Here is a 25211-nt window from a genome sequence, read left to right as displayed (position 1 = left end):
AGGGGCAATGATTCAATAACAGAGACCCCTGTAGTAAAGCAGAAATCAGAAATTGTTAATTTATTGGATGATAGTTTATCTGATGAGTTAAAAACGAAACAGTCATCAGAGGTGGTAGAGTTTAAAAAGGATAAGTTAGATATGACTGACCAATCAGATGTTTCATTTCGTTTTGATGATTCTGGTATTGGAGCTAGTTTTTTGTCACCTGAGTGTGATAAAAAACCAGCTAGTGAGCAACCCAAAGATACTGGGGCTATTGATTTAAATGTTATATTACAAGCAATAGCTACCGGTAATGCTAAAATGACAGCTGAATTAAAGTCTGAAATAACTGAGGTCAAAAGCAGTAATGCTGAATTAAAGTATGAGATTGTGGCCAGCCAAACTAATTTTAATAAATGATTGGAGGTAATGGACAGTACCTTCAAGGCTGGTTGCAATAACCTGAAAGAGGATCTGGGCAGTTTGAATTATAAAATTGATTACAATCATGAGGATATTAAGAAAAAGGTTGCTCAACAATTTTCTGAAATGTATAAAACAGTAAAATCCGAAGTTGCTGAGGTTCGCAAAGACTTCCAAATGGAAGATGCGAAGATGGAGCACAAGTTAACAGAAAAGATCAAGGCGGAATCTGAACTGTGCTCAGATAGGTTTAAAGATGTTAATATAAAAGTAAACATATGTCAAGCAGATGTAGATGCAATCAAAACTGATACTACTCATATTGTGCAAAGAGTAGATAATGTTGAAATGAGAGTAGAAAATATTAATACTAACATTGTTAACATTGAGAGAAAAGTAGCTTCAGTAACTTCTGGTAATGGTAGTATACAACAAGTTGTAGCTGCAAACGCCGCATTTATCGGATGTCGGCAGTTCTTGCGGTTCGATCCAGATAAAAATATCCACCCGCTAAATTTCTGGAATGATTTTGAAGATGTGATTCCACCAACTTGGTCTGAACGAGAGAAAATCTCATTTATTAGAAGCCATTTAGTGGGTGACGCCATGCGTTGGTCAGCTGATGTTTTGTTGAAGTGTAAAATATTAGCAGAATTTAAAACAGCTTTCATTAATGAGTATTGGTCTAGCAATAAGCAAAATGAAGTGTTGAGAGAATTATGGAGTGGAAAATGCTTCAATGCAGGCAAGGAATATATTAATGAGTTTGCCAGGTCAAGGATCTCACGTTTGTCACATTTGGCCGAAAAGCTAAAACCTGAAATGATAATACTAGGTCTTGAAGCCAAACTGCCATGGTATTGACAAACTAGAATTGTATCTGCCCCTAGAGACAATCTGGATCGTTTCATTGAATATTTGGAACGTGTAGAGCGTGTGGCTGCCAATGAGGAGCAAGCACGTAATAACAGAAATGCTAATAACACTAGTAGTAATTTTAAGAACGAGCAGAATGGCAATGTAAACATCAGAACAGTAGGTGTTTGCCATCCTAAGAAAGGTAGGAATTGGAGAAATAATTACCAGAACCAACAATGGCATCCGAATGATAGTAATTTTGTTCCTAACAAAAATGTGCAAGTAAACAACAGTGTTGAAAGCAATGCTGTGCCAGTAAACTATAATGCAAATAAAGGTAACAGTAGTATGCAGAGGCTGGAAAACTAGTTCCTGTCTATGAAGATACTGGCGCTCACCAGGCGGTTGCTTTTCCTAAGCCAGTAATTACAGTAATTAGTATGACAGATCAGAATACTCAAACTGAGGATTCGGGTGATGGGTCGGTAGCATCCAATGATACTGCAGAAATATTAAACCACTCACAGTATTTGATAGATACCGTGTTAGAGACACTTTCTAAGTGGGAAGAGAAAGAGAAGGCGCAGCAGTGTAACGGTAGGGAAGAGCTACAAAATACTGAATTGTCAGGTGAAGAAGCAGAAGAAATTCATGATTATATTTACGATGAGGATGATGTGTTATCTAAAGTGCCTGTGCAGGATGTTGATACTGTACTAATAGATTTACGACAGGAGGTAAGTGAGAATGTAGAGGATAGCCTGTTGGGGGTTGATGAACCCAGTAGCTGTGACCAGTTGTCACTTGAGAAGGAACCCGACGATAATAGTGAAAGTGGTTTAGCTGTAACTAGTGTTATGCCCGGTCTGGAGGCGCAGAATCACTCAGACTACAGTAATTCGGATCATGTTCAGCAAACTAAATGTAATGACGTCATGCGGTGTTTCGATTTAAAATTAATAGACCGACTGGAAGAGGCAGCTGAAAATGTAATTCAGGAAACCCCTACACACTTTGACCTAAATGTAATGAAGACAGATGTTGATCACTTTAGTTGGAGACAAATCCAAAAGGAACTATTGGATGAGTTTGAGGAACCACTTGTACAACCTAGAATAAGCCACCCTATAATAATAGTGAATATGTTGGGTATCTATGTACGTTGTCTCTTAGACAGTGGAAGTGAGGTGAGTGCGATATCTCAGTCCTTCTTTGATGCATTACCTAGTAAAGACAAGCTTACCGTAATGAGGGTATCAGGACTAAGAATAATTGGTGCTACTGGCTAGGTGTCAAAAACGGTAAAACAAGAAGCTTTGCTGCCCTTTAACATTAATGGTAATTTAATTGATCATCCATGCTTAATTGTAAATAATCTCAGTATTGAGGTTTTAATTGGCATAGATTTCTGGTCAAAATATCAGAGTGTTGTTGACTTTGAAAGAAGCCAGTTTTCTTCTGTAGGGAGGAGGTTGTTCTGTAACCTCTACACAGTGTGGCAGCTGTGCAGTACCAGCTGTGTGAGATCTTCTTTCCTTTTCAGGTCTCATTCATTCTTCATCTTTGCTATCCACCAAAATTTCGGCTCTTACTCTCAAATACTAAAATCTTCCGGTATGACTATCAAACCAGCATTAAGCTAATGAATTCTGTAGGGAGGAAGTTGTTCTGTAACCTATGAACAGTGTGGCAGCTGTGCAATCCCAGCTGTGTGAGATCTTCTTTCCTTTTCAGGTCTCACTCATTCTTCATCTTTCCTATCCACCAAAATTTCAGCTCTTACTCTCAAATACTAAAATTTTCCGTCATGGCTATCAAGCCATGAGTTCTGTAACCATTATATCCACCGATTAGTGAAGAAAATACCTAATGTGACAAACCTAACAGTGACATAAACAATAGAGAAGTGACGTAATTAAGATACAAATGTATTTGAGTAACAAGTATGTATAGAACCCTGGTAATATTGTAAGTACAAAGTGTTGTTTTATTGGAAATGGTCCCACAATAATATTTAAAGAAGATATACAAGTTCATTTACAAGCAGGATCTGAAGTGGCAATGAGATCTAGTGTATGCTGTAGAGCTAACTAATTAATAGTAAAAGAGATTGCTTAGTGTTATGAAAAATATGCAGATAAGTTGTAAGAATGAACTCACCTTGTGTAGCAAGGAATGGCAGTGTAATAGAATTGAACAGTGTTTGTGGTTGAGACGTGAAGGACACGTCCTTGAAATATTTATAAGGTTGGAGCTGGCCGTTATTTGGTGTAGTGTGTGACAGGACACACCTACATGTATTGAGGTTATGAGTTGGAGGCGTGAATGCAACCATAGGTACCTTTATGGTAGATGCAACAGAGCAGCTCATGATGTCCTACAGGTTTAAGGAATTTAACATTACGCTCGGCCATAATTACTTAATGCACTTTAGTGGTAGGTCGAGAGAGACTACCTGTGGTTTCAGCATCCAATCAAGTGGAAAGGGATTGCAATGTGAGCAAACTGATCAGCTGCAATACACTATGGATATGAAATAAATGTGCTATCCTGTGCTTTAAATTTTAATGGAGTGAGTATTACTTAAGTTCATACACTAGCAAAGTAAGTAAGTACATAATGGCAGACGTGAAACATTATTTATAGCTCAGGATAAATACACTTAGATGAAGTAAATACACAATTGCAGATGTGGAACTGACACAACAGCAGTGGACTGATAAGTGGATTTAGTAGTCAACTAAGCGTAGTGTGTTTTAAACACTCAGAACTGTACTATTACCACATGTACAAAGAAGCTGAGAAGACAATTACTAATCAAATATACTCATACTATCTCTAAGAATAAGGTAATCGAAGATGAGTCATCTAAGTAAATAAAATACAAATGTATCAGGAATGTACCGAGCATTGGTTCAGTGTTCCGGCCCAGAAATAATAAATTGAGATTAAATAGGATTCATGATTGTATGCCTTAAGCATAAATTTTCTCCAGTACGTGACTAACGGCGTTTTGAGCCATTTGTTTACCGATTTTATGACAGTTAAGTAACCGCGAGAGTAAAAATTGAAAAAGTTCTGTTAACTTTGTTCCAGCAACATACTGAAAGATAAAATGTATATATATATCCCCATTTCATTGTGACCCATCCTTAGATTTTAAATGAACAGAATCTGAGGCACTCTTTTTGTTTGTTCTACAGGACAAACCAGATAATGGCAGCCTGGTAGCTGCGTGAAAGCGTGGAGTGACTTGGACACAACTCACAGTGACCCCTCCCCTTTCCCCATGTAATTTAGAGTGAACGTGAAGGATGCACACCATAGCAACTTCCCCTCCTCTACCCTTGTGAATGGAAGTGTAGAACGCCAGCCAACGTGGCTACAACCACATGTGTAAAAATGAAATTGTTATGATTTGTGAAATTTTCTTTCAGGTTTAGAAAAGACTGCTAAGATATAATTATCTGTTTATATGTGTTTGTCTAAGGCTTCCCCCCCTCCCCCCCTAGTCTACTGACTGGTTTGATGCGGCCCGCCACGAATTCCTTTCCTGTGCTAACCTCTTCATCTCAGAGTAGCACTTGCAACCTACATCCTCAATTATTTGCTTGACGTATTCCAATCTCTGTCTTCCTCTACAGTTTTTGCCCTCTACAGCTCCCTCTAGTTCCATGGAAGTCATTCCCTCATGTCTTAGCAGATGTCCTATCATCCTGTCCCTTCTCCTTATCAGTGTTTTCCACATATTCCTTTCCTATCCGATTCTGCGTAGAACCTCCTCATTCCTTACCTTATCAGTCCACCTAATTTTCAACATTCGTCTATAGCACCACATCTCAAATGCGTCGATTCTCTTCTGTTCCGGTTTTCCCACAGTCCATGTTTCACTACCATACAATGCTGTACTCCAGACGAATATCCTCAGAAATTCCTTCCTCAAATTAAGGCCGGTATTTGATATTAGTAGACTTCTCTTGGCCAGAAATGCCTTTTTTGCCATAGCGAGTCTGCTTTTGATGTCCTCCTTGCTCCGTCCGTCATTGGTTATTTTACTGCCTAGGTAGCAGAATTCCTTAACTTCATTGACTTCGTGACCATCAATCCTGATGTTAAGTTTCTCGCTGTTCTCATTTCTACTACTTCTCATTACCTTCGTCTTTCTCCGATTTACTCTCAAACCATACTGTGTACTCATTAGACTGTTCATTCCGTTCAGCAGATCATTTAATTCTTCTTCACTTTCACTCAAGATAGCAATGTCATCAGCAAATCGTATCATTGATATCCTTTCACCTTGTATTTTAATTCCACTCCTGAACTTTTCTTTTATTTCCATCATTGCTTCCTCGATGTACAGATTGAAGAGTAGGGGCAAAAGGCTACAGCCTTGTCTTACACCCTTCTTACTATGAGCACTTCGTTCTTGATCTTCCACTCTTATTATTCCCTCTTGGTTGTTGTACATATTGTATATGACCCATCTCTCCCTATAGCTTACCCCTACTTTTTTCAGAATCTCGAACAGCTTGCACCATTTTATATTGTCGAACGCTTTTTCCAGGTCGACAAATCCTATGAAAGTGTCTTGATTTTTCTTTAGCCTTGCTTCCATTATTAGCCGTAACGTCAGAATTGCCTCTCTCATCCCGTTACTTTTCCTAAAGCCAAACTGATCGTCACCTAGCGCATTCTCAATTTTCTTTTCCATTCCTCTGTATATTATTCTTGTAAGCAGCTTCAATGCATGAGCTGTTAAGCTGATTGTGCGAGAATTCTCGCACTTGTCAGCTCTTGCCGTCTTCGGAATTGTGTGGATGATGCTTTTCTGAAAGTCAGATGGGATGTCGCCAGACTCATATATTCTACACACCAATGTGAATAGTCGTTTTGTTGCCACTTCCCCCAATGATTTTATAAATTCTGATGGAATGTTATCTATCCCTGCTGCCTTATTTGACCGTAAGTCCTCCAAAGCTCTTTTAAATTCCGATTCTAATACTGGATCCCCTATCTCTTCTAAATCGACTCCTGTTTCTTCTTCTATCACATCAGACAAATCTTCACCCTCATAGAGGCTTTCAATGTATTCTTTCCACCTATCTGCTCTCTCCTCTGCATTTAACAGTGGAATTCCCGTTGCACTTTTAATGTTACCACTGTGGCTTTTAATGTCACCATAGGTTGTTTTGACTTTCCTGTATGCTGAGTCTGTCCTTCCAACAATCATATCTTTTTCGATGTCTTCACATTTTTCCCGCAGCCATTTCGTCTTAGCTTCCCTGCACTTCCTATTTATTTCACTACTCAGCGACTTGTATTTCTGTCTTCCTGATTTTCCCGGAACATGTTTGTACTTCCTCCTTTCATCAATCAACTGAAGTATTTCTTCTGTTACCCATGGTTTCTTCACAATATGTATGTTTCTAAGGCAATATGTATGCCAAACATTTCATTGATTTTGCTTAAATTTTGAGTGATAATGGTGCTTAAGAGGCAGTGAACATGCCACCAATTTAAATAATTGAAGTAGGTAAAAAGTTTTCTTTTAATATTTCTATATGTTTACATTTTGATTTTAATTTTCATAGGGAGTTAAGCTGTACTCTTGCTTCCCTTTTTGTAATTAATTTTTTTTTCATTTACATTCCAAAAAATTAAGTAGAGGGTGATGTAGGGAAGCAGCATACTCACGCCTTGTAAAATTCACATCAGAGTTTCCATTGTGTGCCAGCCTAGTCCGTTGTAACTAGCTCTGACGTCATAAATATTGCGCAATACTTTAAAATGAAGTAAATAACCTGAAACGTTTCTAGCATGTCAGGAGTAATACAAAATCAATATGTGTTGGATATCAGTTCAATAACTTTAACCATTTTTGAAATTTGGATGTTTTTCTGTAAAAATCATTGGCGCAAAAGAAAAGAGCTGGAAACTTTAATATTTATATTTAGATTCCTTTTGCGTAATAATTTAGTAGAAACAGTATTCTGGATCTCACAAACTGAAATTTTAGTTGAAATTCATGATTTTCTAGTTTTTGTCTTAGAAATTAAGGAAGCAAGATAGATTAAGTAGGCGAATAAATAAAGCTAGGATGTTTAAATTTAAGTAGAAGGGAGATCCGCTACAATAATAAAGATGTGAGAAGTTTCAACTGAATAACTATAAAACTGTTGCGATAGCGTATCTCCAAAGGGCAAGTTCAGAGCTCGTCTACTGCATGTAGTGTAATTAAATTAATTATCTCGCCCAAAATATTTGACTTAGCCATGTCAGACTTTTATTATGATTACTTACCTGTGTGCTGATTGCACATTTAAATTGAGAGCTTCATTGGCCATCAGCAAAGGAAGCAATGATTTATTCGATAACTTAAAGTGGTGCATTACTAGCCCAGCGGCCAGTCGAGAGAGCAGATTTGATCAGGCGTTCCCTTAGCCGTCCGCACTGCGGCCTTATATGTAAGAACGCTGCGCGAGACAAAAAAAGGCCCCAGTTCTCTCCAGACGCTAATTAGCGCACCATCTGTGCCGGGAGTCGCATCGCGTCGGTATCGTTGATATAAACAGCCTCGGATGCCATAATAAGTTACTCGGGATACGCGTAATCATGAAATCGTTTTCGAGTGAAGTGTTAATTTTGGGATGACGTTAATGATCTATCTTTAGTTTGCGAATGTCGTATTTTCACGTGCCGCCGCAGGACAGACATTCTACCATTATTAGAGTGGCGTTTAATGCACATTATCATCAAATTATGGCGAGCATTCACTTAAACATTTAATTTGAACAGTTATAGTTGCATCAGTCCATTAGACTGTGAACTGCTCTGGTACTTGGATTGTGTGGTTTCTTTTTGGTCTGTGACTTTCAGAATATAGTGAACATTTTAGAGAGAATGGTTTTTGATTGTGAATCCCAGACAATCTCCTAATTCCTCAGAGCTATAAGCTGTAGCTATAAATGTATTTCTCAGATGAAGTGGGCACTAGGAATTCTAATTACAGGCTTCACGTTTTGCTAATCACTTTCTGGTTGCCAATATTGTAGTTAGAGAGCCAGTGTTGAGAATGGCAAACAACAGCATTAAATAAATAATAGGAACATTAACAATTATTCCACCCGCCGCCCCACAAGAGGGTCAAAAAAAGCTATTCCAGATGTGGTGGGCAAAATCTCAATAGAATGGATCTCATTCCAGGGCATGATTTAAGACCATGACTTCCTAAAATCATTCCCTGAAATGAGATCCATTTTGTCCGAGATTTTGCCCACCACACCTAGAATAGCTTTTTGTCGCCCTCCCGGTTTCAGCAATATCCTTGTCAGACCCTACGTTCCCTCCGCATCCATCTCCCTACCCTACGGCTCCAACTGATTTGTCTGTCCCCTCTCCAGCACTTGCCCTACACAAACTCCAGCTAGCACTTATACCAGGGAACACCTATACCAGCCCTGTAACAGGCAAAACATATACTATCACAGAGAGAGCCACCTGTGAAGCTACACGTGTCATATGCCTGCTGTTATGTAAACATTGTTCGGCCTTTTACATTGGCATGACTACCATCAGATCATAAGTTAGGATGAATGGGCATAGGCAGAGTGTGTATACCAGCAACACACAATTTCCTGTTGCAGAGCATGCTGTACAACACGACAGTCGTGACCTTGGTGCCTGTTTCACAACATGCGCCATCAGGCTCCTTCCCCCAGACACCAGTTTCTCAGAACTCCACAGATGGGAACTAGTGCTACAACATGTCCTTGGTTCTTGCCAACCACCTAGCCTTAATTTACATTAATTTCTTCCATCTCAGAATTTCTTCACAGTATCTACTCCTTTCTCCACTCCATTTTAGTTTCTACATCTTTCATTTTCTGGCTAGCCTATCTTTTGCCGTCCTCCTACCACCTCTATTACATAAAATGCACTAAGCTTTTGACTCTTATTAACTCATTCATGACGTTTTACAGCAATCTCTGTCTTGCATATTATCCTGTCTCCCATTTTAAGCTCTCTGATTTTCAAATCTTGTCCGGTGCAGTCCCTAACAATCTGGTTTTTCTTCTCATTCCCGGGTGAGACTCGCCTGACCCGGGGTTCTAGGTGACTTTTCCGAACTCTTTTCCCTTTTCCTAAATCTCTCCAGTCCATTTCCTTCACCCCTCTTCCTTCCCCTTCAACCCTTCTGCTGGAAGAGGGAGCCACTGGCTCCGAAAGCTTCTATTCCTAAAAGCTTTTTTTATATGTGTGTACTCCTGCTGCTGCATGCTGAGTAGATTTCCTACTCTAGACCTTACTAAAGCATTTGACGCAGTGAACCATGAACTACTACTAAGCAAACTGGAAACTTACAATATAAATGCCACATCCATACAACTACTGATCACTTATCTAACCTATCGTAAGCAGTGTACAAAGCTGAGTTATGAAATTAATGGTCAGATCAAACATTTCCAGTCCAGCTACGAAACAGTAAAACAAGGTGTACCTCAGGACTCCATATTGGGCCCTTTCCTTTTCCTGGTCTACATTAATGATTTAGAGGCACCTCCACACTCCCAACTAGTAAGTTATGCAGATGATACCTCACTTTTGTTCTTTTGCAAACAAACTAATGATTTGACATTGGCTGCAACTGATGGCTTAAGTCAAATAACTACTTACTTCTATGATCAAGGTCTAAAAGTCAATATTAGTAAATCCCAGCTATTACCATTTAAACTAGGTAATTCATACCAAACCTGTATTGATAATATAAGTGGCATCAAAAAAGTAAACAGCGACAAATGTAAATTTTTGGGGATATACCTAGACAAAAATCTTAGATGGGTAGTACATACCAATGTTGTATGCAATAAAATCAGAAGTTCACTGCACTTAATTAGCAAACTATCAAAATTAGTCTCTGAACAAACATTAAAAACTGCTTATTTGGGACAATATTTGCATATATTAATTATGGAATAGAGGTATGGGGATGTGCTGCTGAGAGGAACATGAACAGAATCCTAACACTGCAGAAAAGAGCAATCAGGACCATGCATCGACTAGGATACAGAGATCCATGTAGAGAAACCTTTGTACAACATAAATATCTAAATGTATACTCCTTGTATCTGTACAAACTAATAACATTCTTTGTGGACCATAAAAATAATGAAGCTAAGTGCTCTGATGTGCATGCCCATAACAGAAGACAAAAAGATTGCTACTTCAGAAACAGAACTAAACTAAAGACAACAGATCATAGTCCTTGGATAAATGGCCAGATATGGTTTAACAAACTGCCAAGTGCTATAAGATGCCACAGAGGTAAAGTATTCAAAAGGGAATTTAAATCATTCTTAACTCTCAAATGTTTGTTCTCACTGAATGAACACTGATATTAAATGTAGACCTAACTCTTCCATCTATACAATGTACTATTCTGAGGTGATTGTAATATATATTATTTTTGTAACAATGTGCTGTAAATTCAGATACCTATACTATGAAACAACTGTATGTTGCATTATGAAGTACTGTACCATATATTGCCACGTGTGTCACCCTTAAGTGGCTTCTTGTAAATGTGAATTGCAAATTCCTATTCTTTGTACAAAAATTGTATAAAAATACTATGACATTTGTAAAAGTCGCCAGTTGGTGACTATATGCAAAAAAAGACAATAAATAAATAAAAAACAATTGCTTTTCGCTGTTATCTTAGTGTTTCTGATCTGTACATAGAGCAAAGTTACATTAGATGACTACCGTGCATTATGATCTGACAGTTCATTGATCACATGATAGGCATGTCTTTATTTAACTTCTGCTCTTTGTAAGAATACTACTATTGTGGGCAACTCTGGAAGTGAAATCTATGATTACTATTACATTATAAGTAGGTAACAGCATCTCTGGATCATTTTCCCTGTCAGATACGTTCAAGAAATTTACATCAAAATCACCACAGGCTGATAGTCCCTCCCTTCTGTCCGACAGAGAGCACAATAATTCACCAAAATTTTTCATGAAAATTTCCCAGTTACCCAGTGAAGACCTGTAAAATGTAGTAGAGTAGTATTAAAGCCAACCTTAGCCATATGAAGTTCATGAGTGATAACTACTGATTGCATGCTAACTACAGATTGTAATAAAATTACTGTTAAGCAGTTGTACCATTATTCCATAATTCTAATATATCATTCCCCTCTATATCATATCTATTTCAATGCCTTCCACAATGTCAAGCTACCTAATGGTGCTGAAGTAATGTTGCAAAGTGTGATAGTGACCCTAAGTTGCTTCTCAGTTGGTTGTCTGGAGATGGAACGCACAAAGAAATAGCAATTATATGATCTGTGATATGACTTCCAAAAGTACCAAAAACAGGGAAGAGTAGCAGAATGAACAAAGAAAAACTAATAGAAATGAACATTATTCTCATGAGAAGAATAAATGAGTTAAAATAATGATGATAACAGAAGTATCATCTCCTTTTACATCAACATTACCAGTACCTGTACTTTTGTAACCATCATACACTACCTCTCTCATCATTCAGCTGACTTCAGAGTAACTAACTATATCCTCACCCATAACTGTTTCTCCTTTACTCACAATGTAGCACTTAAAACTAAACCAACTGAGACCTGACAAGACTTTGACTCTCTTTAATTGTGCCCTAAAATGTGGAATATCCTCACATCTAACCCCCCTCCCCCTATGCCACTAACAATCGTGTTTTACCACTTATCCAGCAGAAATACTTTCTTTATCTAATCCTGTGCCGCTGTTGTTCCCAGCTTCTGTCATATGTCATATGCACATGGAAAACACAGATGCAAGAGCTGCCCAAAACAAATACAAAATATCTCTTATTCCAGCATTATCACTCCAATTGCTACCCCATCACACACAGGGTTAAGTTTCACACATAAGGTTAAGTTCCAAATCAGTGACACAATCCACCAGCTTCTGCCTACATTGCACAGGCTCCCATGTCTGTATGGCCATTAATCAATTATCCACCCATTCATTCATCCAGCAAATTGTTACCAAGGACCAAATAAATCAGCATTGTCAGCATAATGTGGTCCATTCCAATAGCTGCTTCACAACCTCAAAGGAAGCGTTTTGTCTGAACATTCACCTGGTAACCGACTATTTTTACAATACAGTATGCCACCCAGCATCTTCCCTGGTTCATAACTGCTCGACTTTCATCTTTGATTTTCCATAAATATATTCATACTTACTTCTTCTGAGGCTCCAACGTACCTTTATACCCTGCCCATCCTTATTTGCTTCTGTTCCCTGAAGAAACTGCCTAGAGACTTAACCAATACATTATTAATCCATCATTATTGACTACTATTAGGCCAGTGTGAGACAAGAAACAACAGGTATAATTTTTTATCCTGCCTGTATAGAATTTAGAGTATGAGAATTAACGATTACTAAATACTCATGTCTTACCTTCATCCCATTTGTGAAGTTTCTGGTACATTTCAATTGCTTTGTCAAGATTGTTGTGTTCAATATATATGGCTTCAGCTTCTTTGAACGTTTTATTGAACATTGCCATACGAGCCAACACATCAGGACACAGCATTCCATTACCACCTGAAAAAATTTAAAATTTAGAAAACATCTAATTTGTTTCTAAAAATAACAAAGAAAATTAACAGGAAAGCTAAAATTTGGAATCCATTTTAGGCCAACAAAAGAAGCAGTGAAAACTAAATTATGAGGCTTTCTTAATATTGCATCAAGGGAAAATATAATACAGAATGGCTAGACAGTTCTTAACAGCAGAAAATAGACTGTGAAACTGAAACAAGAGATAGTTGTTTAATGTACCGTCAATATCACTAAAAATCAAGTAAAACAGCAACGCCTCCCTTGTCCTCACTCAAAATGAATCCGCTCCATCCTGGTGTCTGAGTGATCCACCTATCGTTCTTAATCATCCACACTCTATATCCCTCTCTCCCTCAGCAAGGAATGTCCTGGCCAGCAATCCTGTTAACTTTATAATATAATGTAAATGGACAGAAAAAAAATCTACTCACCGCAGGGGTACACACACACACACACACACACACACACACACACACACACAATGACTGAACTTTCACAAGCTTTCTGAGCCAGTGGCGCCTTCTTCTGGTAGAAAAGTTGAAGGGGAAAGAAGAGGGTGAAGGAAAAGAACTGGAGGTGATGGTTCAAATGGCTTTAAGCACTATGGGACTTAACATCTGAGGTCATCAGTCCCCTAGACTTAGAACTACTTAAATCTAACTAACCTAAGGACATCACACACATCCATGCCCGAGGCAGGATTCGCACCTGCGACCGTAGAAGCAGCGCAGTTCTGGACTAAAGCGCCTAGAACCGCTCGGCCACAGTGGCCAGCCGAACTGGAGAGAATTAGGGAAAGGGGTACAGTTTAAAAAAGTCACCCAGAACCCCCCAGTCAGGGGAGACTTATTGGGCGGGATGAGAAAAAATGATTGTTGGGGACTGCACTGGACGAGATTTGAAATCCTGAGAGCTTAAAGGTGGAAGACAGGGTAATATGCATGACAGAAATTACCAGCAAAACATTGTGCACGAGTTAATAAGAGAGAAAAGCTAAGTGCATTGTATGTAACAGAGGTGGGAGTGAGTATGGTGAAAAACAGACAAGTCAGACAATGACAAATATAGAAAACTGAAATGGAGTGAAGAAAGGAGTAGTTGCTGTGAATAAATGTGAAGACGGAAGGAATTAAATTAAGGCCAGGTGGATGGCGAGAACCAAGGACATGTTGTAGTGTTAGTTACCACCTACACCTAAAACAACCTAACCTAACCTAACCTAACCTTCGTTCTCGCCACCCACCTGGCCTTAATTTACGTTAATTCCTTCCATCTCAGCATTTATTCACAGTACCCACTCCTTCCTTCATTCCATTTCAGTTTTCTAAATCTTGTAAAACAAAAAGATAACTGTATCTGTCAATTTGAAACAGTTCTGATGATAATGCTGTGGCGTCGATAGGTTGTATCGACCACGATTAACACCAGCTTTGGACTCTTATTGCTCTGCCAAGCCTCCATGTTAGTTTTTAGTTCTGTTCTGTATCGCAAGCTGTGTATACATATATGACTTACTGCGAAATATATGTTTATGTGGAATTTAATGGGGACAGTTATTGCATTCAACTGATAATTGTATCCCGTTCCCATACTGGGGACCCCGAAGCTTCTACGTCTTCCGCGACTTCCATGCCAGGTGTTGCAAATCAACAAGTTATGCGCACAACGCCATGGCTAGCTCACCCAATGCTTTGTTCAAAGATTTGGAAGCACAACAACGATTGCTGGACATCTTCATTCCTTCGTCAACGACCGGTTCTACATTAATTCACAGTGTTTCGCGATCTCCAGCCACGTTAACTTCAAACTTTGTCGCTCTACAACGGTCGACCGCTATACCACTAACACAAACAATGGATTCAGGTTTCGTGTTGCTGGACTGTGCTCACCAACATGTGAAGTGTGAAGTGAATAATATTCAGAACTGTGTACCTACTGATCAATCGTATAGCGCTAAAAGTGATCTACATTCGCACACATACTTTGACTTTCAACGGACCACAATAACAGTTACTGTTGTGCCACGTGCAGCACCGCCATTATTGCAAAATGCACCCGGCCACTATCAACCACGACCTGTTCCAGTTTTGCCTCATTGGCAAACTAATCAAGAACATTTTAGTGCACACAATTCTCCATGCTCACTTAAGAAGAACTTAAACTTTGGTCATACAAGTTACCGACCCACAGCCCCCTGCCACACACCCCTCCCCATCCCCTCTCGCAGGGGGCCCCGGTTTCGGTCGCTCAGCCGCTCGCCTCTCCTACAGCACCGCCTGTGTCTGCCATGCTTGCCTTCCGCATTATGTCTGGGGTGAGTCAATTCAATTCAGTACCTGTAATCTCTAGTCCAGTTTACGGGACCCCCGCACGTATTGCGCAACCGCTCGTTCCCACAGTACCGACCGTGCCAGCTGCTTCGTGTTCTTGCGACACATCAAGGACAATGCAACCCGCCGTTGCTACGGAAGGGCAAGCCAGTAACACACCTACGCTTACTGTGCCGGTCTGCTGTACGGCCCCTCCAACCACGGACCAGCTGGTTTTCCAAGGGACACCGAAGCCCCCTTCGTCCTCTTCCCCTGGTCGTCTGCCGAAGCTGCCTCCTTTACATCAAGACAACCCTGTATCAGGGTTTGCACTTGTTGAGCATTTTTTCGAGTTGCATCATGTGTCCGATGACAACTCTAAATTCCTGTGTCTCGTCATGCACCTTCAGGATCACTCAGACTTAATTTGCGATCTACTCCTCTCGCCACTGCCTCCATAGAAGTACGAGTTCATGAAGAAAATGATCATGGACCGACTCGCCTGCTCACCACAAGAATTAATCATCAAGATCTTGTACAAGAAACACATAGGGGACTGAACTCCATCACAACACTGGCGCCGCCTTCAGTTGCTCGTGAGTGAGCAGACAATGCTGGACATCACTCTGTGGGCGGTATGGTCCGCCAAATTGCCTACCGACCCACAGATTCACTTGCTACCACACTCCATCAAGTCAATTGGCTCTCATCTCTGCATCGCAGCCAAGCTGTATGCATTAATATGAGAACACCAACCACCTCACCACTCAACACTGTTCAGCACATCTGCTCCTGTTTAACTGCCGTCTGCTGGCAGAGGCAGAGTTTGTTCCACATCCATGCTTTCTACACCACCACATCCGGCTCATCCCTACTGCTTGTACCACAAGGTTTTCGGCGATAATGCTAAGAAGTGCCAGTTACCTTGCCAGCACCCAAGCTGACTGCAGGACCCAAACGACGCTGAGTCCTGCAGGGAACCTCACAGGTGTCTCCATGCATTGCACTCTGTCCACTCGTCCACCCACACAAGCAGTTGTTTATACGTAACTGACATTTCGTCATGGCTCGTTTTCCTAGTCGACACTGGTGCTGACCTGTCTATCATACCTATATCGATGGCTCCCCCCATCTTTTCACTGACGAGGTCACTTCTGCGAGCTGTCAACGCATCAATGTTACAAACCTCAGGCTCTGTCACAGTTACGGTGCACACATCTCCTTCTCTGTGTTTTCCATGGACTTTCTACATTGCTGACATCGATGAACCAACTCTCGGTATGGATTTTTTGTCCCATTACAAACTCTCTCCGAACGTGGTTCAGGTCTCGGTGCTACACCATCCCACTAAAACTCAGATACTGTGCACCTGCACTTATGTTCCACGTTCTGTTTCTCTCGTGGCATGTGAGTTAGTACGCAAGTGCTCCGCCCTCGCAAGCGATGTTGTGACCTGCGTCACTAACCTACTGTCAGAATACGACTCAGCGGCACAATTCCACCGGGAAAACGACGAGCTGAAATAACGAATAGCACACACTTACAACAAGCTTGTCACGGCACATACCTCGCTGCTGAAACTGCAGTCCACAGTACTGCCACCTAACCTTGTTTCTCCAGCAGACACCAGCTCGGACACTCAGCAGCTTGGTCCAAAAACATTAATTGCGTGTGACGATTCGCATCCAGTAGACACTGCACCCCTGACGCGCTCGCCATGTTCAGTGCCATGTGTTTCAAACAGTGCTTCTAATGACAGTCGTGTGTGCGATACAACCACATCCACAGTGCAGGCAGCCGTCCCACGTGTTAATAAAAGTTCCCCCTCTCTCGTGCGCCAGCCACGTGACTCGGCGACCATCACTGTTCCCCGCATGACGCCAATGCCTCTCTTGCCCGCGCTGGTTACCCAAGGCAAGGCTGACAACAGACCGTCGCTGCACATCCCGATCTGCTCCGTGCTGCATGCTCAGCTGACCTCTCCAAACAAACGCATGCCGTGCTCACGTAATAGGCATGTGACTTTCATGCTGCCTTTTCCCACTCGCGCTAACAGTTACACTTCGTCGTGCCTCACTTGTCCAAAAACTTCATGTCAGGATATTGCTCAGTCTAGTGTGCAGTTCTCATTTCTTCCGTCACTGACGGAACAACACACAAGATAGTTACCACTTACCAGCCCTCCTATTAGGCGCAAGATTAGACACCTCAACCCCATTAAGTTGGACGCGGCCCAGCAGCAAACTAATGAACTTTTGGAGGCAGGTATCCTGTAACCGTTGGACAGCAACTGGTCCTCACCGATTCGCCTCATCACCAAAAACAGCGGTTCTTTCTGAATGTTCGGTGACTACAGATGTTTAAACGCTCATACCATCATGGACAATTACCCAGTGCCGAACATAAACGATGTCACTCATTATGCTATTGGGTGCCACAATCTTCAGTGTTATTGACTGTAAACGTGCCTATCACCAGATTCCCATAGCACCGGAAGACATTCCAAAGACAGCTATTATCATGCCGCTCGGTTTGTTCCAATACAACTTCATGCCGTTCGGCCTGAAACACACGGCACAAACATAACAACGTTTCATCGACACAATCTTGCAACAGTTCGAGTTTTGCTTTGCATATCTGGATGACATACTCATTTTCAGTAACTCGGCTGAAGAACATAAAAATCATTTATCCAAGGTCCTCCAGGCCTTGAACTCCAACAGCGTCAAGATCAACAAGGGCAAATTCCAACTGCGCCAGTCTTCTGTCACATTTTTGGGTTACACAGTCTCCACAGATGGAATACAGCCTCCCAGATCCCGCGTGTAGGCCATCACGTCATTGCCGCATCCGGCTACTTACAAAGAACTCCAATGTTTCTTGGGTACAATAAATTACTACTGTCAGCATCTGCCTTCTGCCACCAGGGGTTAGGTGAAGTTTGTGACCAGACTGGAGTATGTGGTGGTGGGAGGATGTATGGGACAGGTCTTGCATCTAAGTCTATTACAGAGATCTGAGGCACGAATGCTCCTGTTCCAGGTGGTACTGAGTTACGAGGCGAATGCTCCTCTGTGGCCAGATGGTGAGACTTTGGAAGGTTGCGGGAGTCTTGAAAGATAAGGCACAGTAGATTTGTTTTTGTACAAGGTTGGGTGGATAATGACAGTCTGTGAAGGCCTCAGTGAGACCCTCAGTATACTTCGAGAGTGATCACTTGTCACTGCAGATGTGACAACCATGGGTGGCTAGGCTGTGTGGAAGGGACTTCTTTGTATGGAATGAGTGATAGCTGTCGAAGTGGAGGTATTACTGGTGGTCAGTAGGTTTGATATGATCAAAGGTACTGATGTATTCATCTTTGCCGTGGAGGTAACATCTAGGAAGGTGGTTTGTTGGGCTGAGTAGGACCAGGTGACACAAATAGGGAAGAAGCTGTTGAGGTTCTGAAGGAATGTGGATAGGGTGTCCTCACCCTCAATCCAGATCACAAAGATGTCACCAATGAATCTGAACCAGGTGAGGGGTTTAGGTTTCTGGGTGTTAAGGAATGATTCCTCCAGATGGTCCATGAATAGGTTGGCATAGGATGGTGCCATGCAGGTGCCCATAGCCATACACCGGATTTGTTTGTAGGTAAAGCTTTCAAAGGAGAAGTAACTGTGGGTGAAGATATAGTTGGTGATGGTGACTAGGAAGGAGGTTGTTGGTTTGGAATCCATTGGGCATTGGGAAAGGTAGTATTCAACAGCAGTAAGGTTACGGGTATTAGGGATGTTAGTGCAAAGGGTGATGAGCAGGGCACTGTGTGGTAAAGGGACAAGAACTGTGGAGAGTTTATGGAGGAAAGGGTTGGTATCTTTTATATAGGAGGGTATGTTTTGAGTAATAGGCTGAAGGTGTTGGCCTATGTAGGCAGAGATTCTCTCAGTGGGGGCACACTAACCGGCCACAATGGGGCATCCTCGGTGGTTGGGTTTATGGACATTAGGAAGCATGTAGCAGGTAGGAGTGTGGGGAATGGTAGGAGTGAGCAGAGAGATGGACTCCGGGGAGAGGTTCTGGAATGGACCTAAGGATTTGAGGAGACTGGATTTCTGGAATGGGGTCATGTGGCAAGGTTTGTACATGGATGTATCTGTCATCTGGCGGAGCCCTCCCGCCAGGTAATCCTCCCAGTTCAAAACAACAGTGGTGGAACCTATGAATGCATGCAGCATCATAAGTTCAGGATCAATTTTTAGATGGTGGGCTGCAGTTCTTTCTGTGAATGTAATGTTAGTTAGCATCTTGAGGGATTTGGGGGATGATGGTGAGGCAAGGTTCAAGGTGAAGAAATTCTTGAAAGTTAAAAGAGGGGTGTTTGAGTGCAGTGGCAGTGGATCATGGTTGGATGGAGGAGTGAACTGAGTGAGGCAGGGTTCAACATTGGTCTTTGGTTGAGTCTGACTGGTAGCATTGGTGGCGAAAAAGTGTTCCAACTGTAGAGAAGGGGAGAAGGTCTTCAACAAGTTCTGCTTGATTAAATTTGGGAGTGGGGCAAAAGGTGAGGCCTTTGGAAAGGATTGATATTTTTGTGGGGCTAAGGCTTCTGTAGGAAAGGACTGTGTTTTGGGTCTGTTTAGGTTCTGGATTCTAAGTGGTGGTGGGAGGGAATTTTGGAGGGTATGGTAAATGTCGTAGGTTTGCAGGGCAGCATTTGTCAGCGATGAGGAGACATGGGAAGAGGTTTGGAGTTGTTGTAGAGATGGTGGACAATGGTACTCCAAAGTGGGAGTGGGAAGCGAGCAGGATGGAGAGTTATCTGAGGTGGCATTATGCATGTCGCTCTAGTTCCTGGAGGGCAAGAGTTTCAATGTGTATTATGGGTGCCAGGAATTTGGGATTGCATGGCAGGAGAATTTTATGGATGGAGAGCAGGTACTGCAAGAAGGTTTTGGCTTGGTTGATATGGTTTTGCAGGACTATGCTGCTGAGGGCTAAGGATTGGCAGAATCTGAACAGATAGATGTCATAGTGGAAGAAGAGGTGGCAGCCGGAGATGGGTAATTTGATGATAAGGCCATCTGGGGGGGGGGGGGGGGGGGGGATTGCATGAGGCAAGCAACAACGCAGGAGGAATATGTGGGACTGGGTTCTGGCTAGGGATAAGGAAACTTCTCTGTATTGATGTACAGCATATATTAATGACTTGATGGATAACAGCAGTCTTTTTATATTTTTACACTGAGACGGTATCTGTTCGTTCGGACATGTCCGAAAGAACAAATACCATCTCAGTATATATATAGTTAAGGCTCACCGGCCACTTGACCATCTTCTTCTTCTGTGCGAATGCACAAACAGTGCCCGAACTCTTATGGGAATCGGCAACGCGCCGCGAATAATGAGTATAATGGGTGGGGGCACTAAGAATGTAGTGCAGGACAATACGTTGAGAATGTGGGTTTCGCAGGAGGCATGCCAGAGATAAATCCCTGCAGTCGCGCTATCCTCTGTGTCCTTGGTGGCACAGATGGATAGAGCGTCTGCCATGTAAGCAGGGTTCGAGTCCCAGTCAGGGCACACATTTTCATCTGTCCCTGTTGACGTATGTCAATGCCTGTAAGCAGCTATGGGTGTTCATTTCATTGCCATTTTTATATTTTGTCACGACAGCACTACATTATTTGTAAAAATGAATTTACACAGATGGAATCCATAATGGTAACCCAAAATACCCTGTCGTAGAATGTGCGTAGCATAACAATATTTGTATCTGTGGCACCTGTTGCCCAACACAATTAATTTGAACTGCCCTCCCTGCCCCAACACCTCAAAAGTTGAAGGCTGGAATTTGCTCTAAGGCATACACAGGATGTATCACAATTAATGGTGTAAACACATTCAGTTGAAAGTACTCAATACTAGAAGCAAAAAAGTCTCAGTAAACATAGGGTTGAAAATTCATACCCTAAGAGCTACGAGCAATTTTTCATCTTCGATACTGTGAAGCAAACCTCTTCTACTGAAAGCTCTTTGCTTTCCATATTTTGGGGAATGGTAATGTGGACCAAAACAAGAAAAAAATGACCAGCTCTAAAATGCATACCTTAAAAGCTATGAGCATGTACTTATCTTCGCTACTTGGAAACACAACTCTTCTAATGAACAATTGCTCATAACTTTTAAGGTATGGATTTTAGAGCAAATGTTTACTGGAGATTTTTTCCTTGTTTTGGTCCATACTGCTACTTCCCAAAATGTTGAAAGAAAAAAGCTTGCAGTAGATTTGAACTCACAGTATCGAAGATGAAAAATTGCTAGTAGCTCTTAAGGTATGTATTTTCGACCCAATATTTACTGAGACTTTCAACTGTATGCATTTATGTCATTAATTATGATACATCCTGTATTTGTTCACACCATCAATCCAGCAGTTACCTGAAGTACTGTTTAATTTTATTGTCAATATCCTTTCCATTCTTCAGCACCCAACTCTTACCCATTTTCCAATGCTTTTGCCCTTAATTTATTAAAATATTCCATCACGTCACGTTACAAAAAACTATCAGGACAATTGAACAACTCCAAATGTATACTAACAGACAAATACATCTGTAGGTTTTAATAACAAATAACTGTAGTTAATATAATAGAGGGAAACATTCCACGTGGGAAAAATATATCTAAAAACAAAGATGATGTGACTTACCGAACGAAAGTGCTGGCAGGTCGATAGACACACAAACAAACACAAACACACACACAAAATTCAAGCTTTCGCAACAAACTGTTGCCTCATCAGGAAAGAGGGGAAGGAGAGGGAAAGACGAAAGGATGTGAGTTTTAAGGGAGAGGGTAAGGAGTCATTCCAATCCCGGGAGCGGAAAGACTTACCTTAGGGGGAAAAAAGGACAGGTATACACTCGCGCACACACACACACACACACACACACACACACACACACATATCCATCCACACATATACAGACACAAGCAGACATATTTAAAGACATATCATTTTAACTGTAGTTAAAATGATATGTTGTAGTTGTGCCTGCAAAGACTATAAATATTTATTCACATATATTTATTTTCCATTTATATCTCCCTTTCACATTTTGCAGCTTCTACTGTCTTTACTTTTCTTGACTGCTCCTTCTTCACCGTTTGTTTCCTTTTTTTCTTTTCCGTAGCTGCCCATTTCTCTAACATCTGTGGTACTCCTTTCAGTTTATTCTTTCCTTATTTAGCATAAAGAAACTATTCTCCTTGTCACATCTAAAATTCCAGAAAGTACTGACTACTGAAAACTTTGCACTGGCGATTTTTCTCCTATTGTCTACTGCTACAGCTTTCTCGCCTGCAGTTCTTGGCAACTTTCTCATTTTGTTAGAAAAGTCACATAGGTAAGCGGATACTTGATCAATGAAGTGGAAAGAATACTAAGAGGAAGTGGAAAGAATAATAAAAGTGTGTCTTGAAGTGTGATGAGCTCAGTATATTCTAGGTAAGTGCTCCTTTCTTCCTTGTAATCAACCATCAGCATGAATCCTGTTGTAAATGTGATTATTTATGTAACAGCTAACACCACATTTAAACAGTAATTATGGCTAGTTCCAACAAGATTCACTGAATAAAATTATCTTATTGGCAGATGAACCTTTTACCGAATTGTGACTCACAATTATTGAAATCATCTTCATATTCTTCTGGTGATAACAATACACTAAAAACCTCTTTTATAATAAAATAAATAATGCTTTATTTGAATAAGCACGTGTTTTAAATTTTAAACTATTAGTTTCATTACTAACAGCTTATAATATTGATTCTCATTAGCCAGAAAATTTGTTCGTAATATGCTCAGTCCACATCAAATTCAAGAGTTCTGAAATTCTAAATAGTGCTTTTCTATAAACCTGTATAAAATTGTCAGTTCCAACACTGATATAAATTTCAAGCCCTGATTTTTCCTAACTGTTAGTTAACAATGAACGCAAGGATAGATTGCTATTCACCACGGAAATGACACACTGAGTTGCAGACAGGCACAATGAAAAGTCCATTAATCATTTAGCTTTTGACCATAGCTTTCTTCAGAATAGAAAATGCACACACACATTTGCATAAGCAGGCACATCTGACAGACATATGAGCGATATGTCTGGCAACTCTGACCTGGACTTTCCATGGTCCGACTTTGCCTAACAGTTCCACAGATCATAATTGTGATCCCTCGATATTATGTCAAACACATCAGTTAATTTACATGTAGTACACAGCCTTTACTCAAGAGTGTTTTGCAGCTGCAAGCCAGAATAAAATCTTCTTGATTTCCAAGCTGCATCATTTCAAATTAAATTCTTAAGCTTTCAGCAGTAGTTCCTTTCACTGTCTCCAGCTGACTGTCAAGACTGGCTCAGCGATCTACTTACTTAGGCAAGGAGGAAATGACTCATGCACATGAAGGTGAGTTGAGCATTTTTAGTAGCTCTGTTCTGCTGCTGGACAGAATGATGTGAGGTGGCGCATGGAGTATGCGACACTTACAGGGAAGTGGAAGTTTAAAATGTTGTACCATCCCATCAACTCACCTGATGTCATCTAGTCCTGCAACGGTCTGTAACTATTAGAAGCTATCTAACTCTCCTTCTTACGCATGCATCATTTTGCCTTTCATCTGCAAGCTTCTGGATGCTGCTACCTTATCAATATCTACATCAACGTTTACATCTGTACTTTTCCAACTACTATGATGCATATGACAGATGGTACATCACATTGCACCAGTTATTAGAGTTTCTTTCCATTCCATTCAAATATACAGCTCAGGAAGAATGAGTGTTTAATGTCTGTGGGTGTTTGGTGTAACACAAACTGAACACCAGCCAACCCTGTCAGCCAGTAATTTTAACCAGAAGCTGGTGGCAGGGACAGATGACAAAAGCCTAAGAATTTCATCTGCAATCTCACAGCTTGAAAGCAGAGCTGATTTTATTCTACAAGGCTACATGCTGACCAATTACACAACTGCTCTTTTACATTAATCTTTAGCTACCTTTAATCTTTTTTCATATAATTTATACTTTCCTCTATTTGCAATCTCAGATTCACATGCACACACATCCATGCACGTGTGTGTGCGCGCGCGCCCACACACACACACACACACACACACACACACACACACACACACGCACACACACACACACACACACACACACACACACACATTATAGTATTAGACATATAAGATGATCCCTGGCTGAATAAATAAATAGTTATGTACTTCAACTTACAATTATTGCTTTGATCACTGATACATATGAATGACTTATGACTTTGTTAAGACGTACTAGAGGCAATGATTAGGAAATATCCACCAGACTGCAGATGCAGATGGCAAATGACAGTTTAGGACATAAATCACTAATCACATTTCAGAGGATTTTGTTTTATGTTATTGTTGATCATATACAAAGGGAGTATTTACCATACTCTTTGGCATAGTTTTCAGCTGTTGTTATGGTTTCCTTGAGGAAATGACTGCATGCCACATCACCTAATGCTGCATAGCATCTTTGTGCTATTTTTAAATTATTCTCAGCAACTGCTATATTGGCAAGATTTGTCCACATTCCTTCAGCTTCTGGTTTATCTCCCAAGTTTTCTAAAAATGTAATGGCTCTTATAAAGTTATTATCATGCAAAGCAGTCCCAAATTCAACGAGTCCCTCATCAAGTTCATAACCAAGCTGATGACTACCTTCTTGCACAACAACCTGAAACATATTACAAAAATATCCAATGCAAGGTACTAAAACCTCTAACACAAATTACAACACATCTGTATGTACAACTATCATCAAAATAAAACTACATGCAAATATACAGGGCGATTAAAAAAAAGAACAGATTTCCAGTGTTTATTACAGACAAACTGTGAAAGGCAGAAAAATACTGAACGTCACTGGATAGAGGAAGGTTAAAAGTTTTATGTTCGCACAGATGCTACAA

The 25211-nt window shown here is 40.8% G+C and overlaps 1 protein-coding gene across 1 annotated transcript in view; it reads right to left on the bottom strand.

Moving 5' to 3' along the window:
• The window catches only part of LOC124788221 (intraflagellar transport protein 172 homolog), a 339228-nt gene that overhangs the window by 186418 nt on the left and 127599 nt on the right, over positions 1-25211 (bottom strand). Inside the window, exons 13-14 of the mRNA XM_047255402.1 lie at positions 24688-24976; positions 12736-12882 (exon numbers count right to left, since the gene is read on the bottom strand). Of these exons, the coding sequence (XP_047111358.1) occupies positions 12736-12882; positions 24688-24976 (436 nt within the window). The remainder of the gene's footprint in view (positions 1-12735; positions 12883-24687; positions 24977-25211) is intronic.

This window comes from Schistocerca piceifrons, chromosome 3 (assembly GCF_021461385.2).
Source record: "Schistocerca piceifrons isolate TAMUIC-IGC-003096 chromosome 3, iqSchPice1.1, whole genome shotgun sequence".
NCBI lineage: Eukaryota > Metazoa > Arthropoda > Insecta > Orthoptera > Acrididae > Schistocerca > Schistocerca piceifrons.
This window is presented reverse-complemented; position numbering and strand designations above follow the sequence as displayed.